The sequence below is a fragment of the Solanum stenotomum genome, chromosome 5 (assembly GCF_019186545.1).
Source record: "Solanum stenotomum isolate F172 chromosome 5, ASM1918654v1, whole genome shotgun sequence".
Lineage (NCBI taxonomy): Eukaryota > Viridiplantae > Streptophyta > Magnoliopsida > Solanales > Solanaceae > Solanum > Solanum stenotomum.
The window spans coordinates 5,141,112-5,166,215 of NC_064286.1; the positions used below are offsets into that span (position 1 = coordinate 5,141,112).

Genomic DNA, 25,104 nt, shown 5'->3' on the forward strand with positions numbered 1-25,104 from the left:
TGGATGTTAAGAGGTTGCATCTGAAAAATTTTCAACTCAAGAGTAGCAAATTCAAGTACAAAGAAGAAAATTGTGTAGAAAACATATGAACTAACAAAGAAAGCAACACGAAGCCTATAAATAAGGAATATGAACCATAAAATAGTGTGATAGTGGAAATACATTAAACAATAAAGATGATAGATATCCTGAGCAAGAATAATACAGTTAGTACAACGATAAACACCACAAGCCAAAACCCTCAAAAAGCAAAAAACAATCATTCCCTAACAATAACCTTTTACCTTAGTATGTGACCTTCCTAACCTCTTATCTAAAGGTCATGTCTTGTCTAATCACATCTACTAATATTTCTTCGACCTACCTCTGTCTCTAATCGACTCCACTATATCCAATCTCTCAAATCTCCTTAATGGGCATTCTTTTTCAAATGTCCAAACTATCTCAAATTTTTTTCCGTCATCTTGTCCACCATATATTCCACTCACACTTTGATCCGGATATGCCCATTCTGAATCCTATACTCCTATAATGCCTACACATCCATCTTAAAACATTCTCATTTTTTACATTCACATTTCCTGAGCATAAAAGTTCTTGACTAATCAACGTTTAGTCTCATACAACAAAGTCAGTCTAACTACCACTTTATAAAATTTAGCTTTAAGTTTTGATGGTATCTTTTTGTCGTACACGATGTCAGATGCAAGCCTCCACTTCATCCATGTCGCACCAATATGGTGTGTGACATCATCGTCGATCTTTTCATTTCCTTTGATCTGAGACCCTAGATACTTAAATGTTTTACTCTTGGGATAACTTGCGTATCAAGTCTCACTTTCACGCCCGTTTTATACGTTTCATCACTGAATTTGCACTTCAAATACTCTATTTTGAACCTGCTCTCTGCCTCTTTTGGAACCCTTTCAAAGTTTGTCTCTACGTCTCAAATTTATTTTTGACTTCAATGTGTGGTTTCTCAATCAAAACAATGTCATCTATAAATAACATACACCAAGATGCTCATTCTGAATATGTCACGTCAATTTATCCATTTCGAATACAAATAAAAACAAACTCAACGTTGATTATTGGTGCAACTCAATCTCAACTAAAAACATACTTCGAGTCTTCTCCCATAATTCTTACCCCACTTGTAAAATTAAAACAAAGAATATTGAAATAGTGGTTCCAAGATGTTTCAAATTTTAGGCCATTACTTCCTGAAAAAATTTACTACGTGTGAGACACAACTTATACTAGTTGTATGAAGATATTATTTTACTGATATTCTATTGTGACATGGGATCCATGCTTTATGTTCCTTCTTGGCCTTTGTTTCTCTTTCCCTTTTTTTTAGAACCGATTTAATTACTTCCTCAGTTTGTATAAATGAAAATAATTTATTTTTTACTTATTTATTTTAACAGAATATTTTCTCTTACTTATTTATTTTAACAGAATATATTTTTTTAAAATTACTCCATTATTTTTATCATTAAATATCTGCATAAGATATTGAAGATTAAATTTTAAAATATTATTAATAAAACTAGTTTAGTAAATTGAAACCCTAAATATATATATATATATAAAATGAAACACTTGTTATTAAATTACACATTAAATATTTAGAAGTTATGAACATAGAAAGCATGATTATAATTATTATTAAGCATTCGATTATAGAATTCATATATTTTTTCTACTGTATTTGAAATATATGGAGTTAAAGTTGAAACTAGAGTTATGTTTTCTTTTTGCAAAAATATATTCAAAATATTGTTCATATTATACTTAAATACAATTTCAAAAGTGAAAAGTGAGTTAAAAAAACACATTAAACCAACATGTTTACCAAATTTAAAATATACTTTCAAAAAGAAAAGGTTATGTTTCAAATTTTCATGGTCAAAAATCAATTTTTAAATAAAGTGAAAAATTATTTTATAAATATTTTTTTATATTTAAATGGGCCCTAAAAGTAGAAGTTAAAAAGACATGAAATATGAAGGCAAATTTTTAACAAATGAAAATGGGAGGAAAACGAATAAAAATAATTTTAATGGTCAATTTTCATGACATAAGTGACCGTTCAAAAAATTAACTTGAACTTTTTTATGCTCATAACTTTTAACTATATAATAATGAAAATTATAATTTGTTAAAATAAATAAGTAAAATAATTTCATCCGTACAAACTAAGAGGGGTTATTAAATTGATTTCAAAATTAAATTAAAAAAAGAAAAAGAAGAATGAGGAAATAGAAGAAGAGCTAGAAAGAAACATAAAATGCCAAGAAAAAAAATAAAATATGAATTCCACAAATCAAAATATAATATACCATTTACGATAATTCAAGAATATATTTACCTTTTTTCACTATAAAGATTTACCTATATACACAATGTAATATTCTAGTTAAGAGGTGTGAGTCATTGACTCTCTAAGAATATTAAAATAATGGTTCTAAGATGATTCATGTTTTGGACCATTACTTCCTGAAAATTTTTACTATGTGTGAGGCACAACTTAAAATTTTTATTATGTGTGAGGCACAACTTAAAATTTTTACTATGTGTGAGGCACAACTTATATTAATTGTATGATAATATTATTTTATTGATATTCTATTTGGTATGTGGGACCCATGCTTTATCTTTGTTTCTCTTTCTTACTTTTCTTTTTCTCCTTTTTTTCTCATTTTTTATTTTCTCCAAAATCTAATTTGAAACCAATTTAATTACTCCCTCGGTTTGTATAAATGAAAATAATTAAAAATTATTATTTTTATCATTAAATAACTACATAATATATTGATAATTAAATTTTAAAATATTATTAATAAAACATTTGTTATTAAATTACACATAAACTATTTAGAAGTTATGAACCTAGAAAGTATGATTATGATTACTATTATTAAGCATTTGACTATAGTATTCATATATTTTTTTTATTGAATTTGAAATATATAGAGTTAGAGTTGAAAATAGAGTTATGTTATCTTTTTGCAAAAAAAAATATTTAAAAAATATTTATATTATATTTAAATACAATTTCAAAAGTTAAAAGTGAGTTGGGAAAACACGTTATACCAACATGTTTTCCAAATTCAAAATATACCTTCAAAAAGAAAAGGTTGTGTTTCAAATTTTCATGATAAAAAATCAATTTTTAAATCAAGTGAAAATTTATTTTATAAATAAATTTTTATGTTTAACTGGGTCCTAAAAGTAGAAGTTAAAAAGATACGAAACATGAAGGCAAAATTTTTTAAAGTACAATAAATGAAAATGGGAGGAAAAGAAATAAAAAAGAATTTTCATGACATAAGTGACCGTTCAAGGAATTAACTTGAATTTTTTTATGCTCATAACGTTTAATTATATAACAATAAAAAATATATTTTGAAAAATATTTTCTATTAAAATAAATAAATAAAATAATAATAATTATTTTCATCTGTACAAACTAAGAGGGATTATTGAATTGATTTCAAAATTAATTTTTTAAAAAAAAAACAAGAAAAATGAGGAAATAGAAGAAGAGTAAGAAAGAAAAACAAAAGGCCAAGAAGAAAAACAAAACATGAATTCCACAAATCATAATATAATATAAATAAAATAATTCCTTGCACAACTAATAATACTAATAGTTGTGCCTCACAATAAAATAATTCCTCACACAAAGTCATTGCCCTTTTCCCTATTATAAATTATACTAAGCAAATTCAATATATGAGAAGGTTGCTTGTGAGTGAACCAAAGGAATATTAAATTATAAGTTGTAAGATGTGTCACATGTATAAACCTTAGATAAACCATCAATTTGGGAACATCTAATTAAAAAAATAAGACTATGAAAAAAGATTAACTAATAAAAAAAAAACTGGATAAACCAATTCTCAAATCCCATAATTTGGAGTTTGGACACAAAATTCACAATTTTTTAAAGTTGTCAGACTTGTAACATTTTCAGACAACTCATATAATGACACTATTGTACTAGTATTCCTTTCTTGTTTTTCACCACTCCTTTGTCTCATAATTACTCATTTTATCCATTAAATCAAGATTTTGACAGAAAAACTGAAAAAAGATTCAATCTTTGAACAATTTTTGTTAAGAGGAAAAAGAAAGAAGATGAGGGGTTTCACATATTTAAGCAAAGTTCTTCATAGCCATTCTTCTTATTCTAAACTTTTGGTTCTCTGTTCTGTCAGGTTATTCTTTTTGATCCCTTCATTTTTGTTAAATTTTTTAGTGACTTCAATTTTTTTTTTTTGGTTTCTTGATGATTTTTCATTAACTTGTTTGTTATTTGTGTAATATGACTCTGATTTTTAACCAAACAACTCGTAAGAGCTTATTCACCTTAAACTCCCTTGTTTCATTGCTCATTTGATTCTTAGCTAGTTAGCTTAAATCAATATTTGACAGAAATATTGATAAAGTTTCAATCTTTGAACAAAAGGAAGATGAGGGGTTTCAAATATTTTAGCTAAGCTCTTGATAGCCATTTTTCTTCATCTCTACCTTTTGGGTTCTTGATTTTGTACTGAAAGGAGAATCTCTGAATTTGTTTTGACACTTGAACATATTGTCATTGACTCTTAGATCCAGAGAAGCTAAATGAAAGTGTTAGAGTGAGTTAGAAGTTTTAGGAAATGGACTAATGGTTTGCTTATATGGACTTGGGCAATCCCCCTGTGAGTTAGCTTTCGAGATTGAGTTAGGTCCAAGTGTCGTATCTTTTAGGTGATCGTTTGTTGTTATGACTCCACATGCTGGTTTGAATAATGTGAATTTGTTTATAACAATGTGAACTCTTAGTGGCCATTCTTTTTTTAATTCTTGTGGAGTATAGCTCGAGTAAATCGGATGCTCTACAAAGGTAAAATTGTGTAGCATGGATTTAAAAGTGGAAATAGAGTTTTCATGGTGGATAACAATTTCTTTTAACAAGTTAGACATGAACTGGTTTGGCTCTGGAAACTTCTCTCTCCGATTACTAGGTTGTTATGGATTTCTTACTTCGTCGATTCTGTTTCTATGGTCCTAGACATATGCCTCTTAAGTTGTATACAATGAATTATGTTTATAGAATTCACAACGGGAGCAAATGCATTTATAAACAGACCTACTAAACTATAATGACTCACTTGAAGGATTGATGTTTAATGAATGAAATGTTGTGGTTCCTTTAAAGACTGATCTTTTTCATCTATATTTGGTAGAGGATTTTGCTACTTATATTTTTCTTCTGGTTGTTACAGTACTGGAGGTCTATTGGTATATGCGGAATCAAATGTAGAGAGTGGAAAACAAGTTGTTGAACAGAATCAACCAGAGTCTAAGAAGAAGAGAGTAGTGGTGCTTGGAACAGGATGGGGTGGTACCAGCTTCCTAAAAGATGTTGATATTTCTTCATATGATGTTCAAGTGGTTTCGCCGCGGAACTATTTTGCATTTACACCATTGTTACCTAGTGTCACATGTGGGACAGTTGAGGCACGAAGCATAGTAGAGCCGGTTCGGAACATAATAAAGAAGGTAAGGAAATTATGATAAGGAACTTGCTTACATGTTGTTTGTATTTTTATGTTGTACTCACAAGATTTGGAATGAATAGTATAGCTTTGTGCACTGCATCTTAGAAAGATTCTTTTGCTCCTTCAATGCTTCCTCTTTCACTTGGTTTTTGATTGTTCTAACCTGATCCCGGGAATATTACATTTAGTATGTGCTAAAGTTTCTCCAAGGCTGTCTTGTTTTCTTTTGAAGATTTTTCTGTCTCGTATTGTTTAATTTTTGTTAATTGGTCCGGCAGAGAAGTGGAGAAATTCAATTCTGGGAAGCAGAATGTCTGAAGATTGATCCAGAAAACCGCACAGTATCTTGCCGTTCTGGTATCAATGATAATTTGGCAGGACATAATGATTTCTCCCTACAATATGACTATTTGGTTATCGCAGTAGGAGCTCAAGTAAATACTTTTAACACACCAGGTGTTATGGAACATTGCCACTTTCTGAAGGTAGGATTCTCTTCCATAAAGCCTTTCTTAACTTAGTTGGGGATGCATGACATTTCTTCCCAATGTTGCTCGGACTCTCTTAAAATATTGCTGGACAGATCATTACCATTTTCAAAAAAAATATAAAAAGAGTATTGCTGGACAGTGTTGGATCCTCCAACAATACACTACTTTTGGAGGATCCAACACTGACCTGGCGATATTTCTTGAGAGTTCGAATGACATTTTTTACTCCTGCAAGGGAGGTGTCTGTATGCATTTTTGAACCTGATCAGATTGAGACATCTCTTATTTTTCTTGAAGTGTAAATTTCTTTTCGTTAAAAATAAATGAATCATGTTTCGTACAGGAAGTTGAAGATGCTCAAAGGATACGGAGGACAGTAATAGATTGTTTTGAAAAATCTGTCATTCCTGGCCTAAGTGAAGAAGAGCGAAGGACCAACCTCCATTTTGTTATAGTTGGCGGGGGTCCAACTGGAGTGGAATTTGCTGCTGAGCTACATGACTATGTTTATGAGGATTTGGTTAAAATATATCCTTCAGTTAAGGATTTTGTGAAGATAACGGTTATCCAGTCCGGAGATCATATCCTGAACACGTAAGATGCACCGTTCCTAGATTCACTTTACCACTGCACTTTTAATGCATGCTACAGCCTCTTTGATGTCGATGTTGTGCTGAAAGATTTGAGAGTAAGGAAGAAAGAGGTGTGAAGAAAGTTTAATTCATACAATGTACTTCTTGTGGGCATTCATTTGTTATACTTCGCATGCACTTCCTAATAAAGTATATTTCTTGTTCGCGACTTAGAATGAGTTTAAATGAAGAAGTGGGGATTCACATAACCGACCACAACTTGGTTGGGACTAAGGCGTTGGTGTTGTAATTTCCACTCAGTTAAGAGACAATTTCAGAAGCATTTTTAATCAACAACCCTGAAATCGCAAATTTGTGTCTCTGCAGATTTGATGAAAGAATAAGCTCATTTGCTGAACAGAAATTTCAAAGAGATGGAATTGAGGTTTCGACAGGTTGCCGTGTCACTAGTGTCTCTGATCATTTCATCAACATGAAAGTAAAATCTACAGGAAAACACGTTGAAGTACCCTACGGGATGGTTGTATGGTCAACTGGAGTAGGTACCCGCCCATTTGTGAAGGATTTCATGGAACAAGTTGGCCAGGTATCTTGCATTCCCTTTCTTTTAGTGTTTCATGGCGGTTTCTGCACTAAATGCATACTTAAAAAGTTACTCTTTTTGAGTTTAATTAATTAATCACCATTTAATTTTTTTCATTTCCCCTTTGCAGGAAAAAAGGCGTATTCTAGCAACTGATGAATGGTTGCGAGTGAAGGGCTGTAGTAACGTGTACGCACTAGGTGATTGTGCATCTATAGATCAACGTAAAGTAATGGTAAAGAAGCCTTACTTCAAATAACTGTACTCAAATATTTAATCAATTTTTGATCTGTAGTACATTCAATTCTTTATCTGTGGTAAATTTTTTCCAGATATTGATAGTGAATAGTTCATGATTTATGGGTCCATAAGGATAATAATGCTAGTTTGTGGTGTCACGTCAAAACCAATACTTTTGATGTTACTCAACGTACAATAATTTTTTAGTGCCCATGCCTTATAAATGTAAGAAATGGACCAAATATTCGATGAAGTTGATTTTATATGAAGAGGCCAATAGTTACTGTCCTTGCAGTTAATCACTTCAAACTTTTTGACCATGATTAGAATATTTGGCATCTTAACAGTATTATTAAGATGAATGGAAAAGAAACTACAGAAGAATGAAATATATGCTGTATGAGGATGATCATACATCTTATATTCTCCACAATTATGTTTTCAAGATACTATTTTTATTGGCTTTATATCTTCCCCCTAAAATTTCATTTCTGTGAAACTACGCGGTCTAGGAAGATATTTCAACCATTTTTAAAGCTGCGGATAAGGATGATTCTGGAACGTTAAGCGTCGAGGAATTCCGAGATGTTTTGGAAGACATAATTATCCGTTATCCTCAAGTGGACTTATATCTGAAGAACAAACATTTGTTAGAGGCGAAAGACTTATTCAGGGATTCAGAGGGAAATGAAAGAGAGGAGGTAGATATTGAAGGTTTTAAGTTGGTCCTTTCTCATGTAGATTCTCAGATGAAAAGTCTACCTGCCACTGCTCAGGTACATCTTTCATCGTTCGGATTCCATCCATGTTTGTCTTTTCACCAATGTTGCTCGGACACTCCAAAAATTATTACCGCACCCTTGTCGGATCTATCAAAAAATGCACTACTTTTTGAGGATATGTTTGAGAATCCGAGCAACGTAGCTTTTCACTCAGTATTCTGCTTTAGTTCGATTTCTTATCTTTTCACATGCTTTAGGTTGCTGCTCAACAAGGTACATATCTTGCTAGATGCTTAAACCGCTGGGATCAATGCAAAAGTAATCCTGAAGGACCTCGCCGTTTTAAAAGCTCTGGACGTCATGAATTTCTTCCCTTCGAGTATATATAGCTCACCTTTTTTGAAACTTTCTTTTTCTTATTTTCCTTGTTGCATGTAAGCATACTGGGATAACTAACTGCTGAAATATGACCAGAATTTCATTCTTGAGAAATTGTTCTTCCATACAACAAAAACTTTTTGAGATAATGATCAAAAACACATTGAACTATCACTTTTTAGCAATTTTCACACCCCAACTATCATATGTTCGCTTTTCCGACCTGAACTATTACCAACTGTTCCACTTTCCTATCTAAACTATCACCATCTATGTATTAAAACATACCTAGGTGAGTAGATTGTGATAGTTTAGGTAGGAAAAGGGAACGACTATCAGTTGGCTTGATCCGCTTTATATATGATGATAGAGGAAAAAGGACCATTGGATAGTTGAGATATGAAATTTGCGAAAAAGGGATAGTTTTGGTGTTTTTTACCACAAGTTTTAACGCTTTTATTAAAAACATTTGTGACTTTGACAAAAAGATCAGAAATGTGGTCACTCGCCCTTTATCATTTCAGCCTTCTTTTCTGCAGTGTGTTTTGTTTAGAGAACCATCAAATTTACACTTATCAGCAACTTCTTCGATGTTATTAGCTGCTCATGTTGTTTATTGACTCGATGATCTTGGCGTCTAACCTCCTTTTCCTATCAGTAAATAGATACATCCTCATTCACAATAATTTTGTTATGCTACCATGATCGAATATCTAATTGTTTCAAACATAGGCATCAATCCTCTCCTTCTCAGTGGTTCTTGGCTTAATGATATGTTACATTTCAGGTATCGCCATTTAGGGCAATTCGCTCCTTTAGGTGGAGATCAAGCAGCAGCAGAACTTCCCGGGGACTGGGTTTCTATGGGCCATAGCACACAGTGGCTATGGTACTCTGTGTATGCAAGGTAATAATTGACAGCTTTCGTATGACTTGCTTATGATATTAATATATGCGTCTTAGTTTCCTTTTTAGTCTGCTTAGAAAAAAATAATCCATCCTTCTAGTTATTAAGTTTTTAATTTCATCATTGGCATCTTACTCATACTTACGCTCAGAATGACATGACACAAGATTTAAAGGATATCTTTTGGTATGTTACAACTTTAGTTTAAGACGATAAGATTTAAAAGTCTTATTTACATTCTTAAACTTCGTTATCCAGTCAAACCAAGACATGAAATGAAACGGAGGGAGTGTATCGTTTCTTCCTTCTGTATTCAAAGAGTCTAAATCTGATATTTTTATTTACATTTCAGCAAGCAAGTTAGCTGGCGCACAAGGTACTTAGTGGTTGGTGATTGGGTAAGAAGATACATTTTCGGAAGAGATTCAAGCCGGATTTAATGAGTTCAACTCCACATAGAAGGCGGTGCGTGTTTTTCACTGATTTGCTTCGCTTGCTATGTTTATGCTTGTATCCATCCGGTTACAGCAGTTGAAGCCAGACATCAATTTATGTTTTTTTAAGAATGTACATGTCTCACACTCCATTGTATTTGTATCTATTTCCCATGATCAGTTCCTGGAGAAATACACTTTGAATCTTGCAAATTTGAATGTATAAACTTGTTCTTTAGCAAGTGATTGAGATTGTTAATTAGATTGTTAAGTTATCTCCTTTTTTTTTTTTTTTATAGATTCAAGCATCTGGTGTTTGATATTTATTGACCTGATTAACTTGGATTTGCGTGGTAGATAGCAATCTTTGTGCCGGGTGTCATTCCTACTCAGTTGGATTCGATTATATTCTGATTGCCACATGTCACGTTTTGATATGCCCAAATGTCAAATTCTAATTTTGACTCATACAGAGTGCTTAAGCCACTCTACCAAAGAGAAGTGACTTGAGCTGAAACTTCCACTCCACCACAACCTCCGGTGGTTATTGTAATCTATCTTAATACATTTGCTAGTTGTCATTAAATAGACGGTAAACACCCTCCACCTTGAATCACGAACAAANTTGTGCCTGGTGTCATTCCTACTCAGTTGGATTGCCACATGTCACCTTTTGATATGCCCAAATGTCAAATTCGAATTTTGACTCATACATAGTGCTTAAGCCTCTCTACCCAAGAGAAGCGACTTGAACCGAAACTTCTAACTAAACGCGAAAGTACTTTTACCACTCCATCACAATCTCTGATGGTAATTATAATCTATCTCAATGCATTTGCCAGTTGCCATTAAAAGAGAGGTAAACACCCTGTATCCTTCACTTCCAACCCTAAATCACTAAGAATAAAAAAGTGAAAGCTCCTACAAGGAGGGGTTAAAAATAAATAAATAAATCCAAGATTATTGTAATCCATTTTGGTATCTGAGTCTCCCTCTGTGACATATTATATATCACATTACAAAAAGGATTGAACTACACATCAAGAAAAATAATCTTTGATAATTTTCACTCTGAGAAAAATATTTACACCAAAACATAGCAAAAAAAAAAAGAAAAAGAAGTATGAAACAACATTGTATTAGTGAAAGCTATTGTATTTGAGTACATTATTACAATTATTATTGTACTCGGCCAATTTTCATTTCTTTAATGATGCTTTTATGATATTCATATTGGAAATCGTATTACATTAAATACTTCTCGTATATATATATATATATATATATATATATATATATCATATCATCAGATATTATTAAAAGTGGGAAGCTCCAAAGATGAAAAGTTGAATTATCATTTTATCCCTAGACTAAATCAAACATCGAATTAATTAAATAATATTATTTTAATTATTTTTTGAATTGTAAGTTATTATTAGATCATATATATATATATAATAAGTGGGAAGATCTTAACTTCAAAGTTAGATTACGATTTTACCCCTTCACTAAATTTAAAATATTATTAAAAAAATCATTAATAAAATATTAAATCATAATTATATGGTATTAATCCTTTATATCTCTAGATAGAATTAATTCACGAAATATTTAAGTTGTTTTTATTCTAAAATGGAGTTTGGTGGATGAAGTGTTTCGTAACAACAAAAGACAGTAAATTATATATTTTAAAAATTGAAATATCCTTTAACATTAAAGAACAAAAATGTCCTTTGAATTACCATACATCTTAATATGGCACACATATTTAGATTTTAGTCAGAAACTTTACATATCCCAACTTTAACCAATCTAATTCTCATAAATATTATGTATATCATCAATTTTTAAATGACTTTTATAATTCTTGACTTATAATTATACATACCACAATTTTTTTTTTTCAAAATCACTTTATATTAATGCATACACTTAGTTATTTCGATGTGTAATTGTTGATGGATGATTGTTGGTGATGTAATTACATTGCTCATCACAACCACTTTATGTTAATGCATCCACTTAGTTATTCTAATGTATAATTGTTGATGGATGATTGTTGATGGATGTAATTGCTCATCACATATGCAATAAAAAAGAGGTAAATCTATTTATGCTTTTGTTAGTTATTGAGGAAGTTCCTCCATTCTTTTACACTGAAACTGTTTCTCCCTTTAATTTTTGTTATTTAAAAGTTTTAAAATTCATTATCTATTTTATTGTATTTAGTCTACTATATTTCATCTTATTTTCTAATACGTGTGGGATGCACATAACATATATCTGAAGTTATATAATTAATTGTGATGCTATAATAATGTAATGGATATTGATAAATTTTTATACATTCTCTTCAAACATTTTGTGAGATCTTCACAACTAATAACTCAAGTAAAATTTGCAATTTCTTAAAACTATTTGATATGATTGTCATATTGTCCATTTGATATTAAGCTTTAATCTAGTGTTACACTCATTCTCTTTTGATTACTTAATTTTATGAATAATTATTAATACTTATTGTAATTGTATCTAAATCATTTGCAAATATTTATACTAAGTAGCGTGCAATACACATATATTTTCTATTTTGAAATTCAATTTTTTTAAAGTATATAAAAATCTTGTAGTAATTACAAGGGACAAACGTGCAATGCACGTTCCTAAAAACTAATTATCTAACAAGAAAAATTTTATTATGATAGAGGCATAATCAACAAAAGATGTGTGAGGCCCCATTTATTTTTTGACACATGAATATGTGAGACATTTATGTACTTTAAACCTAAACTAAAATAACAAAAAGTAAAATAATATTTATAATTAGTATATCTTATCAGATATAATACAATTCACTAGATAATTATAAAAATATAATAAAAAATGACTGTAGGGTCCACATTTTATACTTGTTGAATGCTGATTTAATCAATTCTTTGTAACGTTGTTTCTTAAATCAAATCATGATATTGTTAATTTTATTAAAAATCAAAATTACATATTTTGATGTTCAAACTGAATGTGTATTTTTTTTAATAAAAAACTAACATTTTCGTTGATGTTTTAAAAAAGTTGACATTCTCGTTGATGTTGAAAAGAAATAAAAAAAAAAGTTTTTCGGATCTTGATTCTTTTTTTATATTTAGCCATCTTTAATTAAAATAAATTATTATTTCACAAATTTAACAATAATAATACAATATTTTTTTAAAAATAAAAATAAATAAAATGTACTCGAGAGAATATTTTAAATACTATTTTATTAAAAAATTAATGATCAAATTGTAATTATGATAAAAATAAAATATAAACTATATTAAATCTTACATTCTACATCAACTGAAATTTTACACAAATTGAACTGAAAAAATGTTATTAGGATAACGATACTTTTTAAAAATTATTTCTTTGAGTAGTGATACTTTGTTTTAAATAATCATCTCCACAATCATAATATAATTAACTTTTTTTTAACTTTCCTTTAAAAGGTCTAATTTAAAAACAAGGTAGCAATCAACATTTCAGATCGTAATAATTAAAATAAAATGACAACATTTTAAATTCACAATAATTATGAAAGAATTTTTTTTTTTTTTTTTATAAAATACAACATGAATACACAAAAAAATATCATATCAAAATAAATTTGTCAAACTAACATACAACTACAACAACAATAATATATCTGGTATAATCCCACAAATTAATATAATATTAATAATGATTAAAAAAACGTAGCAAACACACATAATTTTTCTTGTATTTTTTATATTTATTCAACTCAATGTACGTATAAATATATTTTCTCTCTCTTGTTGGTGGTAAAAAGCTCTTGCTTTAAAGTAGAAAAGTACATAAATGACCCACTTATTCATGTGTCAAAAAATAAATAGAGCCTCACACACCTTTTGTTATTTGTGCCGCTACCATGATAAAAATTTTCACCATTAAGGAGAAAAAAATAAGGATGTGGGCCCACCCTCATATTTTCCACGTCAATAGTCAAGATGATGTCATTAATTATTAAATTATACATCACAACTGCACTGACCCGATTAATTTTAAGATAAATACTTCCTCTGTCCTTAATTACTTGTCTATTTTTCCTTTTATAGTTGTCTCTAATTGTTTGCCCATTTTGACAAATCAAGAAAGGACAATTTTTTTTACCTATTATACCCTCAATTAATTACTTTGAAAAAAGGTAGAACTTTTTGAAAATCTTAAATTTTTAATTCATCTACTTCATGATTAATAAGGATAAAATGGTATACTCATTATGTCAATAATTGTTTTCTTAATAGGTGTGCTAATTTAAAAGTGGACAAGTAATTAGGGACAAAAGGAGTACTTATTTGTATCGAATATTTGCATTAAATCACTTAAGTTTTCTATGGTTGAGTAATTTAATATATGAGATGCATGTTTATTAACTTCAATTAAGTGTTAAAAATCTATACGCAAACACATGTCATGCATTTATTGACGTAATTTAAATATGAAGGCGCGTTTAGAAAGGTGAAAGAAGTTTCACGTGATACTGCTTTCTTGGAAAAAAATTAGTACTAAATAAGTATATCAATTAATTAAACAATTGGCATTAATTTATTGATCCACATGATTTTTTAATAGAACAAGTCAACGATGAAGCTTTAAGGCTTAAGGTGAAACGTCAGCATCAAAATCTTGCAGAAACAACCAACCAGCAAGTAAGTGACCTTAACCTGTGCTTGAGTGATGATTTCTTTCTTAAGTTGGAAGACACTATTAAAAAATTGGAAGTGTTGGAAAAGCAAATTGGTCGCCTTGGCTTAAAGGAGTATTTTAGTTCGACTAAACAAGAAACTAGAACACCTTCAACTTGTTTGGTTGATGATTCTGATATCTTTGGTAGGCACAAGGAAATAAAGGATTTGATTGACCGTTTATTGTCTGAAGATGCAAGTGGAGGAAACCTGACTGTAGTTCCTATTGTTGGAATGGGTGGCACGGGTAAGACAACACTTGCTAAAGTGGCTTACAATGATGAGAAGGTGAAGAAACATTTTGGTTTGAAAGCTTGGTATTGTGTTTCTGAGCCATATGATGCTTTGAGAATAACGAAAGGGTTACTTCAAGAAATAGGCTCATTTGACTCAAAGGATGACGGCAATTTTAATCAGCTACAGGTCAAATTGAAGGAAAGCCTGAAGGGTAAGAAGTTTCTTGTTGTCCTTGATGATGTGTGGAATGATAACTATAGTGAGTGGGATAACCTGAAAAATGTTTTTGTACAGGGAGATATGGGAAGTAAGATCATTGTAACTACACGTAAGGAGAGTGTTGCTCAGATGATGTGTGCTGATTGTTGCGCAATCACCATGGGGACTCTGTCTAGTGAAGACTCTTGGGCTTTATTCAAACGACATTCTCTAGAAAATAGGGATCATCCAGAACTTGAAGAGGTTGGGAAAAAAATTGCAGACAAGTGCAAAGGGTTGCCTTTAGCTCTAAAGACACTTGCTGGTACTTTACGCGGCAAATCAGAGGTAGATGAGTGGAGAGACATATTAAGTAGTAAAATATGGGAGCAACCAAGTTCTTTAAAGGGCATAATACCAGCGTTGATGTTGAGCTACAATGATCTTCCGGCACATTTGAAGCGATGTTTTGCTTTTTGTGCAATATATCCCAAAGATTATCAATTCTGCAAAGACCAAGTTATTCACTTGTGGATTGCTAATGGTCTTGTACAACAGTTTTGTTTAGGTAACAAATACTTTGACGAGTTGAGATCAAGATCATTGTTTGAGAGGGTCCTGAAGTCTAAATGGGAATCGCAGAGATTCTTAATGCATGACCTTATCAATGATTTGGCCCAAACTGTATCTTCAAAACTTTGTATTAGATTGGAAGAGAACGAAGGATCTGATGATATGTTGGAACAAAGTCGGCACATGTCCTATTCCATGGGACAAGAAGGTGACTTTGAGAAATTGAAACTACTCTCCAAATCAGAGCAGCTGAGGACATTGCTTCCAACCAATATCAGTTACTTTTCTCGGCTAAGCAAGATGGTGTTGCATAACATACTTCCAAGACTGACATCCTTAAGGGCATTATCATTGTCAGGTTATGAGATTAAGGAGTTTCCAAATGGCTTGTTTATCAAATTAAAGCTCCTCAGTTTTTTGGACCTTTCTCGGACACATATTGGAAAGTTGCCAGACTCTATTTGTGCATTGTATAACTTGAAGACACTTCTCTTGTCATCTTGCTATTATCTTGTGGAGCTACCGCTGCAGATGGAGAAGTTGATCAACTTGCATCACCTCGACATAACCAACACTTGGCGCTTGACGATGCCGCTACATCTGTGTAAGTTGAAAAGCCTCCAAGTCCTAGTGGGAGCTGAGTTTCTTGTAGGTGGTTGTGGTGGTTTGAGAATGGAAGATTTGGGTGAAGTACAAAACTTATATGGATCTCTATCAGTTTTAGAGTTGCAAAATGTGTTTGATAAAAGGGAAGCTGTGAAGGCAAAGATGAGGGAGAAGAATCATGTTGAGAAGTTGTCATTGAAGTGGAGTGGAAGTACTGCCGACGATTATCAAACTGAAAGAGAGATACTTGATGAGCTACACCCACATACAAATCTAAAAGAACTCCAAATCACCGGATATAGAGGGACAAAATTTTCAAATTGGCTAGCTGATCCTTTGTTTCTTAAGCTGGTGATATTGTCTCTTAGCAACTGCAAGGACTGTTATTCCTTGCCAGCACTAGGACAACTCCCTTGTTTGAAAATCCTTTCCATTAAAGGGATGCATGGAATAACAGAGGTGACGCAAGAATTCTATGGCAGTTCATCCTCCAAAAAGCCTTTTAACTCTCTTGAGGAGCTTAGATTTGAAGATATGCCGGAGTGGAAGCAATGGCACGTACTAGGAAGTGGGGAGTTCCCTATACTTGAGTACCTTTCAATTGAAAAATGTCGGAAGTTGATGGGGAAGTTGCCTGAAAATCTTTCTTCTCTGACAGAATTGAGAATTTCAGAGACACCTCTTTTTGATGAAGCTCAAATGTTTAGATCCCAACTTGAGGGAATGAAGCAGATTGTTAAATTAGAAATTCGTGATTGTAACTCTCTTACCTCCTTACCTTTTAGCATACTGCCCAGTTCCTTGAAGAGAATATGGATATATCATTGTCAGAAATTGAAATTGGAGGAGCCAGTTGGTTATTGTAACATGTTTCTCGAGGAATTGAGTCTGATGAGATGTGATTGTATAGATGATATATCACCTGAGTTGCTCCCAGCAGTACGCAAATTGACAGTTGAGTATTGCCAGAACCTTACTAGGTTTTTGATTCCTACTGTGACTGAAAGTCTCAGTATTTGGGGATGTGAGAATCTTGAAAAACTTTCGGTGGCAGTTGGAACCCATGAGTCTGCGATGACGTATTTGTATATTTTGAATTGCGAGATGCTCAAGTGTCTACCAGAAATAGAGCTCTTCAATTTACAAGTCCTTAACATCAATAATTGCAAGAAACTAGTGAACGACCGAAATGAGTGGTGTTTACAGAGACTCCCCTGTCTCACAGAGTTAGTGATCAAACATGATGGCAGTGACAAAGAGATCCAACATTGGGAGTTGCCTTCCTCTATTACAAGACTTGAGATACACAATCTGAAAACATTAAGCAGCCAACTTCTCAAAAGCCTCACCTCCCTTTCTCAGCTGACCATAGATAATTGCCCTAATCTCCAATCACTCTCCGAATCAACACTGCCCTCCTCCCTCTCTGAGCTGACCATCATGGATTGCCCTAATCTCCAATCACTCTCCGAATCAGCACTGTCCTCCTCCCTCTCTCAGCTGACCATCAGAAATTGCCCCAATCTCCATCTCTCCGAATCAACACTGCCATCCTCCCTCTCTAAGCTGATCATCAAGAATTGCGATAATCTCCAATCACTTTCCAAATCAGCACTGCGCTCCTCCCTCTCTCAGCTGACCATCATAGATTGCCATGATCTCCAATCACTCTCCGAACCAGCACTGCCCTCCTCCCTCTCTCAGCTGGAGATCTCCCATTGCCCTAATCTCCAATCCCTTCCATTAAAAGGGATACCCTCTTCCCTCTCTAAACTATCTATTCGCGACTGCCCATTGCTCACAGCACTACTACAATTTGACAAGGGGAAATACTGGCCAAATATTGCTCAAATTCCCAGCATAGAGATCGATGGAAAACACCTGTAATGCTTAAAACTAATGGTGCTCTAACAAATGTAAGTTGTTCTTTTCCCTCAGAATCTTTTTATTTTTGTTTTCTTCACCTTGCTTTTTTGTTAATTCTTTTCCTTTTTGAAATCTTGTTGCGCAGTGTGGAATGTCTATTGTTGAACCAATAATGATTTAAACAAGTGGTACTTCAATAGATGTAAGTTATTCGATTTCCTTAGTATCTTTTTATTTTTGGTTAATTCTTTTTCTTTGTTAAATCTTTTTTACCAGTGTGTAGCATCTATTGCTTCTGTGAAGTTAAGGAAATATCTTTAAATCAGGATGAAATCTTTATATTTGCATCAAGACATTGTAAAAGAAATCTAGTATATATATATATATATGAAGGATCTCGATGAAAATAACTGGACTCATATGAATTCTCAGCTAAGTTCGTCCTTAATTTATATGGCATAGTTCGATTTAGGAAAGTCAAACAATTTAATTTTGATCGTGAATTCATGCATGAAATCTTTAAGCTTTTTGAAATAAAACTTACATATTTAAGCACTACGTAAAAAGAACTATAGCTCACAAAGATATCTTAAAAGACATGAAAAAATAAAATGTCTTATTTGAATCTCAAAATCTGTTAGATGGCGCGGTACAAAAGGAGTAGTTAGTTAGGACCCCAAATGCAGCTCAAATTGCTTCTTCTGCTAATTTTTTTGGCTCTAGGAATAACTAATTTGATCATATATATTTCTGCTCTGGAAATAAATTTGTTAAATTTTGAGAGGATATATAATATGAAGTCAAGTTTGCTTCGTATATATAGTTTGTATAAAGGAGTCAATGCATCATTTCAAATATGCAAATGCTACATCATGTAGTACTGGCTCGTTTCAATTTGTTTGTTATGTTTTGATTTATTATGAAATTTTATAAAGTAAATAAGATTTTTGAATTTTGTGATCATAAATTAGAGATATGTGAAATTAAAGTACTTATCTCCATACTACTGTTGGCTATGCTTGTAGAATTTTTTTTTCTTTGATTTTTGTTGCTATGATCTATTATTTCGTGTAGTTTGTTTGCAGTATTAATTGGTAGTATTGTTTTGATACTATTTATTGTATCTTGTACTTACGTTATGTTTTTCAGATTGTTTTTGTCTTGAGTTGGAGGTCATTGAAAACAACATTTCTACCTCATCTCTGAGGTGAAGATAAAGTCTACGTGCACTCTACCTTTTCAGACCTCAGTAATAAAATATAATCTTCTGATTTTAGCTTTTAACGATATCATGCAAAAATTTGAATTAAATCAAAGAATCACTACTGTCTGAGTACTCAATTTATATATATTGGCAGCAGTATATATTCTGTTGAATAAGTGATTCAAACAAAAGAAGAGCATATTCATATGGCCTTTTTTCTTTATTTATAACGATGATGTTTGAGTCAATTTAGTTATCATGTTGATTGTTTCATAGTAAAATAATGGTGTATGTATTACCTTTCATTAGTATAAATATTGAGTGATTTTACCACTGAACTTTTAATGCATGCTGCAGCCTCTTTGATATAGATGTTGTGCTGAAAGATTTGAGAGTAAGGAAGATAGAGAGGTGTGAAGAGAGTTTAATTCATACAATGTGCTTCTTGTGGGCATTCATTTGTTATACTTCTCATACACTTCCCAATAAAGTATATTTCTTGTTCGCGAGCTAGAATGAGTTTAAATGAAGAAGTGAGGATTCACACAACCGACAACAACTTGGTTGGGACTAAGGTATTGTTGTTGTAATTTCCACTCGGTTAAGAGACAATTTCAGAAGCATTTTTAATCAACAACCCTGAAATTGCAAATTTGTGTCTCTGCAGATTTGATGAAAGAATAAGCTCATTTGCTGAACAGAAATTTCAAAGAGATGGAATTGAGGTTTCGACAGGTTGCCATGTCACTAGTGTGTCTGATCATTTCATCAGCATGAAAGTAAAATCTACAGGAAAATACGTTGAAGTACCCTACGGGATGGTTGTATGGCCAACTGGAATTGGTACCCGCCCATTTGTGAAGGATTTCATGGAGCAAGTTGGCCAGGTATCTTGCATTCCCTTTCTCTTAGTGTTTCATGGAGATTTCTGCACTAAATGCATACTTAAAAAGTTACTCTTTTTGAGTTTCATTAATTAATCACCATTTAATTTTTTTCATTTCCCCTTTGTAGGAAAAAAGACGTATTCTAGCAACAGATGAATGGTTGCGAGTGAAGGGTTGTAGTAACGTGTACGCACTAGGTGATTGTGCATTTGTAGATCAGCGTAAAGTAATGGTAAAGAAGCCTTAGTTCAAATAACTGTACTCAAATATTTAATCAATTTTTGATCTGTAGTACATTCAATTCTTTATCTGTGGTAAATTTTTTCCAGATATTGATAGTGAATAGTCCATGATTTATGGGTCCATAAGGATAATAATGCTAGTTTGTTGTGTCATGTCAAACCAATACTTTTGATGTTACTCGACGTACAATAATTTTTTAGTGCCCATGCCTTATAAATGTAAGAAATGGACCAAATATTCGATGAAGTTGATTTTATATAAAGAGGACAGTAGTTACTGTCCTTGCAGTTAATCACTTCAAACTTTTTGACCATGATTAGAATATTTGGCATCTTAACAGTATTATTAAGATGAATGGAAAAGAAACTACAGAAGAATGAAATATATGCTGCATGAGGATGATCATACATCTTATATTCTCCACAATTATGTTTTCAAGATACTATTTATATTGGTTTTATATCTCCCCCCTAAAATTTCATTTCTGTGAAATTACGCGGTCTAGGAAGATATTTCAGCCATTTTTAAAGCTGCCGATAAGGATGATTCTGGAACGTTAAGCGTCGAGGAATTCCGAGATGTTTTGGAAGACATAATTATCCGTTATCCTCAAGTGGACTTATATCTGAAGAACAAACATTTGTTAGAGGCGAAAGACTTATTCAGGGATTCAGAGGGAAATGAAAGAGAGGAGGTAGATATTGAAGGTTTTAAGTTGGCCCTTTCTCATGTAGATTCTCAGATGAAAAGTTTACCTGCCACTCCTCAGGTACATCTTTCATCGTTCGGATTCCATCCATGTTTGTCTTTTCACCAATGTTGCTCGGACTGTCCAAAAATTATTACCGCGCCCTTGTCGGATCTATCAAAAAATGCACTACTTTTCGAGGATATGTTTGAGAATCCGAGCAACATAGCTTTTCACTCAGCATTCTGCTTTAGTTCGATTTCTTATCTTTTCACATGCTTTAGGTTGCTGCTCAACAAGGTACATATCTTGCTAGATGCTTAAACCGCTGGGATCAATGCAAAAGTAATCCTGACGGACCTCACCGTTTTAAAAGATCTGGACGTCATGAATTTCTTCCCTTTGAGTATATATAGCTCACCTTTTTTGAAACTTTCTTTTTCTTATTTTCCTTATTGCATGTAAGCATACTGGGATAACTGACTGCTGAAGTATGACCAGACTTTCATTCTCGGAAAATTGTTCTTCCATACAACAAAAACTTTTGGAGATAATGATCAAGAACACATTGAACTATCACTTTTTCGCAAGTTTCACACCCCAACTATCATATGTTCGCTTTTCCGACCTGAACTATTACCAACTATTCCACTTTCCTATCTAAACTGTCACCATCTATGTATTTAAACATACCTAGGTGAGTAGATTGTGATAGTTTAGGTAGGAAAAGGGAACAACTGATAGTTGGGCTGATCCGCTTTATATATGATGATAGAAGAACTAGGACCATTGGATAGTTGAGATACGAAATTCGCGAAAAAGGATAGTTTTGTTGTTTTTTACCTTAAGTTTAAACGCTTTTATTAAAAACATTTGTGACTGACAAAAAGATCAGAAATGTGGTCACTGGCCCTTTATCATTTCAGCCTTCTTTTCTGCAGTGCGTTTTGTTTAGAGAACCATCGAATTTACACTTATCAGCAACTTCTTTGATGTTATTAGCTGCTCATGTTGTTTATTGACTCTATGATCTTGGCTTCTAACCTCCTTTTCCTATCAGTAAATAGATACATCCTCATTCACAATAATTTTGTTATGCTACCATGATCGAATATCTAATTGTTTCAAACATAGGCATCAATCCTCTCTCTCAGTGGTTCTTGGCTTAATGATATGTTCCATTTCAGGTATCGCCATTTAGGGCAATTCGCTCCTTTAGGTGGAGATCAAGCAGCAGCAGAACTTCCCGGGGATTGGGTTTCTATGGGTCATAGCACACAGTGGCTATGGTACTCAGTGTATGCAAGGTAATAATTGACAGCTTTCGTATGACTTGCTTATTATATTAATATATGTGTCTTACTTTCTTTTTTAGTCTGTTCTAGAAAAAATAATCCATCTTTCTAGTTATTAAGTTTTTAATTTCAACATTGGCATCTTACTCATACTTACACTCAGAATGACATGACACAAGATTTAAAGGATATCTTTTGGTATGTTACGACTTTAGTTTAAGACGATAAGATTTAAAAGTCTTCCTTACATTCTTAAACTTCGTTGTCCAATGTCCAGTCAAACCAAGATATGAAATGAAACGGAGGTAGTGTATCGTTTCTTCCTTCTGTATTCAAAGAGCCTAAATCTGATATTTTTATTTACATTTCAGCAAGTAAGTTAGCTGGCGCACGAGGTACTTAGTGGTTGGTGATTGGGTAAGAAGATACATTTTCGGAAGAGATTCAAGCCGGATTTGATGAGTTCAACTCCACATAGAAGGTGGTGCGTGTTCTTCACTGTTTTGCTTGGCATGCTTGGGTTGTTATGTTTATGCTTGTATCCGGTTACATGCCATTGTATTTGTATCTATTTCCCATGATCAGTTTCTGGAGAAATACACTTTGAATCTTGCAAATTTGAATGTATAAACTTGTTCTTTAGCAAGTGACTGAGATTGTTAATTAGATTGTTAAGTTATCTCCTTTTTTTTTTTTTTTTTTTTATAGATTCAAGCATTTGGTGTTTGAAATTTATTGACCTGATTAACTTGGATTTGCGTGGTAGAAAGCAATCTTTGTGCCGGGTGTCATTCCTACTCGGTTGGATTCGATTATATTCTGAGCCACATGTCACGTTTTGATATGCCCAAATGTCAAATTCTAATTTTGACTCATACAGAGTGCTTAAGCCACTCTACCAAAGAGAAGTGACTTGAGCTGAAACTTCCACTCCACCACAACCTCCGGTGGTTATTGTAATCTATCTTAATACATTTGCTAGTTGTCATTAAATAGACGGTAAACACCCTCCACCTTGAATCACGAACAAAATAAAAAAGTGAAAGCTTCCTACAAGGAGGATTAAAAATAAATAAATAAATTCAAGATTATTGTAATTCATTTTGGTATCTGAGTATCCCTTTTGACATATTATATATCATATTACAAAAAGGATTGAACTACTCATCAAGAAAAATAACCTTTGATAATTTTCATCCTGAGAAAAATATTTACACCAAAACCTAGCAAAAGAAGAAGTATGAAACAACATTATATTAGTGAAAGTTATTGTATTTGAGCACATTATTACAATTATTATTGTACTCGGCGAATTTTCTTTTCTTTAAAGGTGCTTTTATGATAGATATTCATATTGAAAATTGTATTAAATTAAATACTTCTCTTTCAAGCAAATATTATTGCTAAAAAATTCATCATTTGTTGGATTTCATATGCTTGAATCCATTCATGATTTGAAATTTATGGATTTTTATATCGGCTTCAAGTTAATAAGCAATAAAATTGGCTTTACAATCAATCATTTATAGATATTTAATGATTTTCTTGATATATATATATATATATATATATATATATGAAGGATCTCGATGAAAATAACTGGACTCGTATGAATCTATACTTCTCAGCTAAGTTCGCCCTTAATTTATATGGCCTAGTTCGATTTATGAAAGTCAAACAGTTTAATTTTGATCATGAATTCATGCATGAAGTCTTTAATCTTTTTTAAATAAAATTTACATATTTAAGCCCTACGTAAAAAGTAGTATAGCTCACAAAGATATCTTAAAAGACATGAAAAATAAAACGACTTATTTGAATCTCGAAATCTGAAAGATACTCGGTACAAAAGGAGTAGTTAGTTAGGACCCCAAATGCAGCTCAAATACATAACAATTCTGAGTGATTCCTCTGTTATCCTCTTTTTCATCCTTCCTTCAACAAATTCCCCTTTATCTGACGGCGTCGTATCNTATTCTTCCTCTTCCTACCACTGATTTCTTCAATTAATTAAATTTTAGGGTTTTAGGCATTTTACATAATTTCTCTCTAAAATTATACAATTTTCTTCTTAATGGTTCTCCAATCTTATCCTTTTTCCTCTTTTTTTTTTCCTGATACTGAGGAATTTAGCATTCAAATTGCGACATATTTATGTTTTTGAGGTTTTAAAGCATTTTTCTTTATTATTGAAATTCTATTATTTGTAATTGCCATTTATTTTTTTGAGTTGTTTCCCATTGGATTTCAATATGCATGTACTAATTTTTCTGATATACTTATTCATGTTTGAATTTAGATAGTCGGGTGTAATCTTATGGATGATTTTGAGTCCAAGCTCAAAGATAACCATTTTCTCTTCAAGTTAACAATTGGTGCAACAAAGGTGTTTGATGGTGGAATGCTTCAATCAAATAAAAGATTTACACATTTCTACAACATATTCCTCTTTCAATTATGAAGATTTTAGGTCAGTATTGACTTTCTTTGGCTTCTGGTGGTGAGTCTAAGCTATTATATTTGAAGATAAAGGGAGATTATTATTGCACTTATACATAGTAGAAAATACTTACTTTTCTGATAAAGTTTTATTAGTGCTTTAGTGATTGATTGGAAAAACATTGGCATATTTGATGAGAGAAAACAAAAAGTTAACAGA

The 25,104-nt window shown here is 32.2% G+C and overlaps 1 protein-coding gene across 6 annotated transcripts; it reads left to right on the forward strand.

The window, feature by feature from the left end:
- Positions 1-3,893: 3,893 nt before the first annotated feature.
- Positions 3,894-23,129, forward strand: LOC125865738 (external alternative NAD(P)H-ubiquinone oxidoreductase B1, mitochondrial). 6 transcript variants are annotated; one of them, XM_049545967.1, is made up of 11 exons: positions 3,960-4,226; positions 5,280-5,556; positions 5,834-6,040; positions 6,390-6,640; positions 7,006-7,225; positions 7,353-7,457; positions 7,975-8,238; positions 8,442-8,563; positions 9,350-9,469; positions 9,822-9,845; positions 22,841-23,129. In XM_049545967.1, exons 1-11 carry the CDS (start codon positions 4,147-4,149, stop codon positions 22,902-22,904), a joined length of 1,734 nt encoding a protein of 577 aa, XP_049401924.1. In that variant the 5' UTR covers positions 3,960-4,146; the 3' UTR covers positions 22,905-23,129. The 6 variants fall into 6 exon arrangements, with proteins under 6 accessions (XP_049401926.1, XP_049401924.1, XP_049401925.1 ...); XM_049545969.1 differs by lacking the exon at positions 9,822-9,845 and having other exon boundaries at positions 3,894-4,226; positions 22,817-23,129; XM_049545968.1 differs by lacking the exons at positions 9,350-9,469; positions 9,822-9,845 and adding an exon at positions 22,338-22,457 and having other exon boundaries at positions 22,817-23,129.
- Positions 23,130-25,104: the final 1,975 nt, after the last annotated feature.